Genomic DNA, 9,786 nt, shown 5'->3' on the forward strand with positions numbered 1-9,786 from the left:
CTCAGACCACATTACTAAAACTGTCCATTCTTGCAGATTTGCTTTATTCAACATCAGTATAATCAGGCCCTTTCTTTCAGAACATGCTGCACAACTTCTTGTTCAAGCTCTTGTTCTGTCCAGGCTGGACTATTGCAATGCTCTCTTGGCAGGTCTTCCAGCCAGTTCTATCAAACCTTTACAATTAATCCAGAACTCAGCGGCAAGGTTAATTTTTAATGAGCCGAAAAAAAATACATGTCACACCTCTGTTTATCAATTTGCACAGTGAAACTGCACATATTTAATTGAGACCCTATATATTTTTTCCATATTTGTAGGAAGTACACTAAAACATCAGTCAGTAAGGGTTTTAGAGCTTTATAAATGTAAACCTTTCTTACTGGGATTAAACGGTTTAAATGCCCTATACACTCTCAGAAAATAAAGAACATAATTGTACCTTTAGGGGTACAATAGCTTGTCACTGGGGCTGTACCCTCAAGGGTACAGCTTTTGTACCCTTGGCATAGGGTACAAATTTGTACCCTTGTGATTTGTACCTTAAGAGACCAGTTTTGTACATTTATTTAACAGTACAAAAACTCACCCTTCAAAAGGGGTGAAAAAAAAGGGTATATTAACACACACGCTGAATAAAAATCTGAATTTACTAAATCCTTTTCATTTTAAAAACAATGTCTAACTATAACATAGAAATGATCATCTACTGAGTGAGTGTAATTTGCCTGAAAATCAGCAGAGGAGGAACCAAGTCAATCCTTCCAAGTCACAAACGACTCTCAAGTTAAATCCCAAGTCCTCAAAGAGTTAAAGTTAATGAGATAATTAAGTGACTATTGAATGTGCATTAGTGATGAACACCTGCTGTTATTGAGAATTACAGAGGATCAGAGGTGGGAAGTCCAGGGGCCAAAGAGTAAAAGTCCTGCCAGATTTTTGTTCCACCCATGAACTCACCAGCCGATTTCATCAGTGGAGGAACCAAGTCATTCCTTCCAAGTCACAAACGAGTCTTGAGTCAAATCCCAAGTCCTCAAAGAGTTAAAGTTAACGAGATAATTAAGTGACTAATTAAATGAAGATGCATTAGTGATGAACACCTGCTGTTTACAATCAACATCACTGAAGAAAAGAGAAATACAAGAACTACAACTGACTTTAAGCACAGCCTTGGATGAAATCAATTGAAAAAAAAAAAAAACTTTGCCACCATAATTGTGGTGAGTATTTGCTTCAGTTGATATCTTGAGCCTTTAAGCGGTTTTCACAAATTTGCTTCTATACAATTGCATTATTGTTTTGCGGCAAACATTTGTGCAATGCTGATACAACTCTTGATCTAGCAGGTGACTTATGCTTTTGATGACTGTATGATCTTGATTAAATTTCTTGATTATATGAGAAGAGTTCGTGGCTTAGTTGTTAGAGAGAGCTGCCGTGAATTCACTGCTCTGTCTGTGCACTTTGGATGGGTTAAATACAGAATATGATTTCTGAGTACGGGTCACCAAATGACTTGGTTCCTCTGGTGAAATCAGCTGCTGGACTTTTACTCTTTGGCCCCTGGACTTCCCACCTCTGTACAAAACTGGTCTTTTAAGGTACAAATCACAAGGGTACAGCACCAGTGACAAGCTATTGTACCCCTAAAGGTACAATTATGTACTTTATTTTCTGAGAGTGTACCCTCAAGGTTACAGCTTTTGTATCCTTGGCATAGGGTACATAAAACATCACCATCTGATCCTCTGTAATTCTCAATAACAGCAGGTGTTATTCATTAATGCACAATCATCATTTAATTAGTCACTTAATTATCTCATTAACTTTAACTCTTTGAGGACTTGGGATTTGACTCAAGACTCGTTTGTGACTTGGAAGGAATGACTTGGTTCCTCCTCTGGTGAAATCGGCTGATGAGTTCATGGGTGGAACAAAAATATGGCAGGACTTTTACTCTTTGGCCCCTGGACTTCCCACCTCTGCAGAGGATCAGATGTTGATGTTTTATTGGTTAAAATGATGCCACCATCATGGAGATCAGTGTTTGGTTTAATTGTGCTCTTGACCCTTGACTTGTTGTGCTAGATCTTTCTATGTAGCTCTGCATAGGGTGTTGTGGAGAAGACAGAACTGTGACATATGAAGAACATATAGTTACAATGAGGTGGTTTAACTATATCTCAAACATTTTTGTATTTTTTTTATCATATTACTAGGTTTTGAATAATTCCAGTGAAACTACGGCTTGCACACAATAAATGTTTCCCTCTAATATTTACATGGTATGGATTTTTTATTTGTAACACATATAGAAGTTTGAACTCCAGTGCTTTTTAGACACACACAGATATCAAGAACCAGCATATGAATCTCTACAATGGTGACAATCAACAAAATGCTTCATGTTGCAATACATGAATTACTCCGATAATGCACTGCAGTATGAATCAGAGGTGGACACTCCAGGAGTCAGAAAGTAAAAGTCCTGCTATATGTTTATTCCACCCATGAACTCAGCAAATGATTTCATCAGAGGAGGAACCAAGTCATTCCTTCCAAGTCACAAACAAGCCTTGAGTCAAATCCCAAGTCCTCAAAGAGTTAAAGTTAATGAGATAATTAAGTGACTAATTAAATGATGATCGTGCCTTATTAATGAACACCTACTGTTTACAATCAACATCACTGAAGAAAAGAGAAACACAAGAACTACAACTGACTCTAAGCACAGCCTTGGATGAACTCAGTTGGAAGGAAAATAAAAAAATAACTTTGTCACCATGACTGTGGTCAGTATTTGCTACACTTGAGCCTTTTGCAGTTTTGACAAGTTTGTTTTTAAGCAAATGCATTACTGTTTCACAGCAATGCAGAAACAAACTAGCATGTAACTTATGCTTTTTTTTTTATTATTATTATTATTCTCAAAAACCAGTGATATTTTATTATATTGTGCCACCATATTTCTTCAATATTCAGAGGAAAGAAGCTGTTTAGGATTATGCATTTAGTCATGATCGTTTATCATATGATACTCAACAGTGGGGACAAATAATTATTGATATTGCAGTGCATTATGGGAGTAATTCATGTATTGCAACATGAAGCATTTTGTTGATTGTCACCATTGCAGAAATTCATATGCTGGTTCTTGATATGTGTGTGTGTGTCTAAAAAGCACTGGAGTTCAAATGCCAAATTCAATGTCATTAACTTTCTCAACTTTGCCCAAGAACAAAACAATATCACCGTTTATCCTAGATGCTGATCAGGTAATATCGTGGCCCACCACTTCTCCTACCTGGTGAGTTGCTCAAAGCTAGCCGTTTCTGCCATCGTCTTAGCCGCCAGCTAAAAACGATGGACGACACGACCTCCTAAACTGCTATTAATACTTTCAGTAGTGTGACAGTACACAGAGAAAGGTGAAATAGAAAACTGTATATGAGAAAAACACTCAAAAAAGGCAGACCTTCAGATGAAAGGGAAAACCGCAGTCACTCTTTGAGTCACACTCCACTCACTCAACAGACTTTCACGCTCACATCCACGCATGCGCAGAGAGAGAGAGAGAGAGAAAATTGTGTGTGTGTGTGTGAGAGAGAGAGGGAGAGAGAGAGAGAAGCGATTGTGTGTGTGTGTGTGTGTGAGTGTGAGAGAGAGAGAGAGAGAGAGAGAGAGAGATGCTCCCTTGCACATCTTACACGTCTTAACATCCATAAAGGGTATTGTTCGATCTCTGAGAACTTTGATTGGATGCTCAGGACATCCTGTATGTTGCTGTATGAGTATAAATCTGACGCATCTTCTCTCTCTGCATCAGCTTGATTCTCCGGGGATCCTGCGCTGCGACTGCTCTACACCACAGCATCAAGACTCTGAACAACTCACTGCAAAGACTACTGTTAAAACAACCTGTTCATTTACTCAGATCAACAAGGTAAGAACTACTCAGCAAGTATAAGATACACAAGAAATTTGGGGAAAAATATGTACTGATTAAAACACTTTGACAGAAAGTTGCACAGCTGGGTTAAGTTGAAGTAACTAATATATCTTAAAATCAAATCAAACTGCTTTAGTAAGTGAAACATCAGTAGAAGGTGTGTTGATGTGTGTGTTGTTCACCAGGTGATGGAGATCCACGCGTCTGCTGTGATTCTGCTGCTGATCTTGGCTGCTTCTTTCACTGCTTATGGAGATGAACAACCACCACCAGACATAAATCCTCGTTATCAAAAATTCCTCAGTCAGCATGTGGGTCTTCGAGTGAGTGAGCATGCTTGTGACAGAGAAATCAGAAAGAGAGATATCACTGCCTCTGGAACTGAAAATGGCTGCAAAGAAGTCAACACTTTCATAAAAGCAAAAAAGGATATTATTAGAGTAGTTTGTGGCAAAGGAGGAACTCCACAGGGCAAAAATCTGTTTAAGAGCAACAAGCCTTTTCCTGTGGTCACATGTAAATTAAAAAGTGGGCAGAGACACCCAAATTGCCAATATAGAGGGAAGAAGTCCACTCGTTACATTGTTTTGGGGTGTGATAGAGGATGGCCTGTACATTACGAGGAAGGCATAATTTAATGCATAGATGACAGGCGAAATAGAGCCTCACAATGATTTACAATATTTTGCTAATCGTTTGTTCACCATTTTTTTTCTGTCAAAAAAGTGCATTGGCTTTTAACTATATTTTCAGATGTGCTGTTAATATGCAAACCACTGCTTGATACAGTTTAAAGTCAACCAATGAGGCACAGCTGTGAACAATAGATTTATAACATTGTGTGTTGTGCCTTAAAAAGCTATATTACATTGCTTATTATATTGGAGTAATAGATAATTGACCTCTATCATTATAGTACTCTGTAGGATGGGGAATAAAGTCTCTCATATCATTGCGAACCAGTCTGTTTTTACATTCATTAAGCATAATGTTCAAATTGTATTTAACTTTAATTATATATTCTTCATAACCTTTCTGAGGTCTTCACTTCTTCATGCAAGTCTCTGTTTGTAATTGTGCATTTGTGTGCAAATCATGTACATGATTCAGCTAGTCTAACACAATTTTAAGCACTCGTTTAACAATTATTTGGCATTTAAAAATAATAATAATAATAATAACAATAATAGAGAGTAGTGGATGTGCAAAAATATATGAGGATAAGAAAGATAAAGATGTTCAACACCTGTCTCTAATCTTCAAATAAAACGTCTCTACTACCCTTAAACTCAACTGCTTGATTGTCTTGCATCTCAGCAACACCAGATTAGAGATAGTAAATATCCACAAACTAATATTTAGAGAATAGAAGAGAAATAAAGATAAAACAACTGGAGTTAGACTGAGATCCAGATCAAGACCATGACTCAAAGTTTTGAATCAAAATCCAATGTGGCCTCAAGATTAAGACCACATGATCAAGACTATAATGGCTAACAAATTCCAGATTCCAGATATATATTTTAACCATTAATTAATAAGAAAACAAAGTTGCAGTAGTTGCAAGCATCAATGACGCGCCCAAGCACTACAGTGCCATCGGCACATAGAGGCTCAAAACAAATTACTGTGGGCATTTGCATTTAATCAGGAAAATAAGAGGACTACTTTCAAAATCTGTTGTAAATGCAACTATGAATGTGAATCATGTGATCAGCCCCAGGACCAAAAAAAAGTGCTGCTCAACTGACCCTCTTATTTTTATTTATTCCTTTTTGTGATTTGTTCCCATTTTATTTTAGTGGTTGATATTATGTTATGTATTAATATATATATATATATATATATATATATATATATATATATTATGTTTCTGTTCTCTGCAACAACAACAACAACAACAACAATAATAATAATAATAATAAAGATGTTGGACGAAAAGCAGCACAAAAGCTGTATATTTAGTATAAATAAGTATGTTTACCATACCACTCCGTTACTAATCGTATTTATACTGTATTAGGTTTATTACATAGCGTGCACGTGCACAGTGAAACCACCATAGAATATAGTTATGATTTATATTGTTACATTCTAAAATGATGTGTTCTACTGTGGCTCCCTCTGGTGGACATCATCAGTATTAAGGGCTTCAAGAAAGTGCTGTAAAGCTGTTTTTAAATCGGATACAAGCCTTAGATGTTCACTCTTTTCTTCAACATTAAATGATGTGATGTCAGAAATGATTGTCAGTTCCTGCTGTATCTCGTTCGGATCATGCATATAAAGCATAAAGCTCCTGATTCAAGTTTTGAAAGCAAGACTGAGACACAGAAAACATTGCATGTTTCCGTTTCTAGGGTCAGTGTCTGTGTTGCAAAAGATCCTCAGACTGGCTCTGATGTAAGAGTGACTGATTCTTTTACTTTTAGAAATGATGAGATGAAAGAGAGTGCAGCAGTTCACAGCAGAAAGACAATAGACCTTTTCACAGATACTGGAAATGTGAAATGTTCAAACTTGTTTGCTGTTTCTTGATTCCAGACTAGTACAACAATATCTCAGACTTGATCAATCACATGTAAGACTTTATTTTGGACCAACCACAGGCATAGGATTGGGGTAAATGGTTTTCTAATCGGGCCACATAAAGAGATATGAGGAAAGACTATGACAACATTAAATGTCACCTAATAAAATTTCACAGATGTCCACAGCTTTAGTGACTCATTTTTGTGCATTTCAAAAATGAAGGTAAAATATCTACCAAATGTATTACAACTTATTTTAATTTGATAGCATTGTTTTATCAAGTATTGTCAGAGTTTAATTAATTAAAGTATGTAAAGTGTATGAAAAATGTGGTTTCGTTTGTATTTTTAAAAACAATAAAGGCATAATCTGAAAAAAAAAATATTGTAAATTAGGGAATAGCATTATGATTATTTTACAGTTGGTTTGATTCCATTATCTCAAATAGTGTCACAGTTTAATTCATTTAAGTGGGTAAAATGTATAAACATAGGGAAATTATGGATTCAGTACTGTATATAAAAACATTAAATGCATAATTTGAAAAAACAAGTCTTGTGCATCACAGGGAATATTAATCTGAATATTTTACAGTTGGTTTGATTCCTTTAGATCAAATAGTGTTGTCATTTAATGGATTTATATTATTGCATACATTAAAAGTTGTAAAATTATATATATGGATGTTTTTCTGAACAGTTATTATTGCTTTAAAATTATAATGTCATGTGATTAAATTGTTTAATTAATTTAAATGGTTATTTTTTTTCCCCCTAGAAATTAAGCCTTGATCAACGTAAAGGACATATTTATGACTATCTGAGCCGCAAAGAGTTTAATTGGCCAAAAAAAAAAAAAAAAAAATAAATAAAATAAAAAATCAGTGTCCAATGAATGTCAAATTTCAAATTAATGTTAATGTAATTTATGGTACGACTTTGTTTTTGCTTGTTTTTGAACAGTTACTTTTAAAATAGCCTGTCTCAAGCTGCAGTGGTATGTTTCATTCATTTCTGTGCTGTTTTTGCGCTCTCGTCTGAGTGAACTCTTTCAGGTATGTGAGTCCGCTCTTCTACACTGAAAAAAAAAAAAAAACAATAAGTACATTTACTTAATTTTTATTTGGCAAGTTTTTGCACAAGCATTTTTCAAGTACATTTAACACATTTGGAAATTAAGTAAATCTACTTAAGTAAAAAAAGCAAGAACACGTATACACAGAAGGTACAAAATATGATTGTGAACAAAATAATAATAATAATAATAATAATTTCTCTAAAATAATTTATCCTGTGGCTCCCTCTGGTGGACATTAGGTGCTGTAAAGTTGTGTTCATATTGGATATGAAAGTGAAAGTTGCAGCTGGTTGACTGCTCTTAGCTGGTTTAAGCTGGAAGTAGCTGTTTTAGCTGTTACCACAGAGTTGTTGATTTAGAACATAATAACATCATTTCATATATATATATATATATATATATATATATATATATATATATATATATATATATATATATATATATATATATATATATATATAATTAAATAAGAGCTCGCTCGCTAGCTTCTGAGTAGATTAAGTTATTAACCCAACAATAGTGGGTAAGTGGGTAAGCCGCGCAAACATGTGTGTTGTGTGGGCCGCGAGTTGAAAAAGGTTGGGAACCACTAACCAACTAAATAACCAACTAACTGAATGAGATTGCAATTAAATGTAGTGTTTATTACCAAAATACATATTGTCATTTTGTGTTTAAGAACAACAGATAAAAACGCAAAATCTCATTATTATTATTATGATTATTATGATTATTATTATTGTTAAAAATGTAACTTTTTTTTTTTTTTTTTTTTTTTTTTTTTTTTTTTGCAGTTGAAACTGTTTTGGAAGTGTTAAAGTCTTAAAGTTTTTTTTTTTTTTATATATATATATTGAATAATGGTTATGTTTATCTGTTGCTATTATTTTATTTGTTTAGTAATACATATTGTTAATAATTGTAAATAGTCACTTTGTGAAACGAGGTTTAATATAGAATAAAAAGATATCCAAACGTGTCAGTTTTCAGGGTCCATGCATCAACAGCTCATGTTGACTACAGAAGTATTGATATATGTACTATATTGACCCTTTGAGGTCCGACGGTAAAGTGCTCTTGCGGTTCGTGTCCTTTTCTGATATACGGTTTCTCTGAGCACATTCAAAGCGCGGTATGAAAAAGAAAAAGCCTGTCAAACTGTACCTGATTACTGAACTAAGTTATGTTTTGTGCTAACACTATCAAAACACACAAGGTTGACTCAGTTGGATATGTCTAAAATGAAAGTAAACAACTGAAAGAAACAGATGCATGTCCGTAGATCAGATGTGTGCAGGTCTTAAAGAGACAGTAGCCTACATGCTGCAGCTGTAATTAAAGGGGTAGTTCAACCTAAAATTGAATTTCTGTCATTTTTTATTCACTCAAATGTTGACCCAAAACTATATTAACTTATTTCTTGTGCGGAACACAAAAGAAGATCTTTTGAAGAATATGTGTAACCAAACAGTTGCTGGACTGCATTGACTTTGAAAAAAAAAGAAAAAAAGAAAACACCTATGGACGTCACTGTGAATCAGAAACTGTTTGGTTTTCCACCTTCTTCAAAATAGCCTTTATGTTTAGCAGAAGAAGGAAACTCCTTCCTTTTAGGTTACAAACAACTTTTGAGTGAGTACATGAGGGTAGAAAAATTAAAACACTTTTAATTTTTGGATGGATTATTCATTTAATATTAATAAAACACCAAAAACATCAAAATCACTCTTGACTGAAAATAAACTTTAATACTTTAATTTTTTAATACACCTATTGTACCTGAAAATAAAACACTTTCTTTTATTTGTATAATATCTGTATTTGTAATTTGTTCTCATTTCTTCCTGACAGAGGTGGGTAGTAACGAGTTACATTTACTTCGTTACATTTACTTGAGTAATTTTTCGGGGTAACTAATACTTTTCGGAGTATATTTAAAGATGGGTACTTTATACTCTTACTTGAGTACATTTTTTGGGAAAAATCTGTACTTTTACTTCGTTACTGTGGGCGACGCCCCTCTCGTTACTTTATCTTAATGCAATAAATGCTTCAGTTTATTCCAAACACGCCGTCTACTTTTCTTTGGGCAATGAGCGATGCCCATTCGCGAATGGTTCATTCTTTTGAGTCAACTCTGTTCAAAGGCTTGATCAAACCAATTGGCAAGCGAGTGAATTGGTTCATGAATCAGTTTGATTGAGTCGTTCAGTTCCATGCTGCAC

General features: G+C 34.5%; 1 protein-coding gene across 1 annotated transcript; it reads left to right on the forward strand.

Moving 5' to 3' along the window:
* The first annotated feature begins 3,698 nt into the window (after positions 1-3,698).
* LOC113040636 (ribonuclease-like 3) lies at positions 3,699-5,243 on the forward strand. Its single transcript, XM_026198923.1, has 2 exons — positions 3,699-3,946; positions 4,138-5,243. The coding sequence occupies exons 1-2, from the start codon at positions 3,791-3,793 to the stop codon at positions 4,588-4,590; spliced, it is 609 nt and encodes a 202-aa protein (XP_026054708.1). The 5' UTR covers positions 3,699-3,790; the 3' UTR covers positions 4,591-5,243.
* Positions 5,244-9,786: the final 4,543 nt, after the last annotated feature.

The sequence above is a fragment of the Carassius auratus genome, chromosome 22 (genome assembly GCF_003368295.1).
Source record: "Carassius auratus strain Wakin chromosome 22, ASM336829v1, whole genome shotgun sequence".
In the NCBI taxonomy this organism is placed as follows: domain Eukaryota; kingdom Metazoa; phylum Chordata; class Actinopteri; order Cypriniformes; family Cyprinidae; genus Carassius; species Carassius auratus.

Coding starts and splice junctions, on each gene's coding strand:
- LOC113040636 (XM_026198923.1), top strand. CDS start 3,791: ATGAGTATAAATCTGACGCATCTTCTCTCTCTGCATCAGCTTGATTCT. Junction 3,947..4,137: donor CATTTACTCAGATCAACAAG/GTAAGAACTACT, acceptor GTTGTTCACCAG/GTGATGGAGATCCACGCGTC.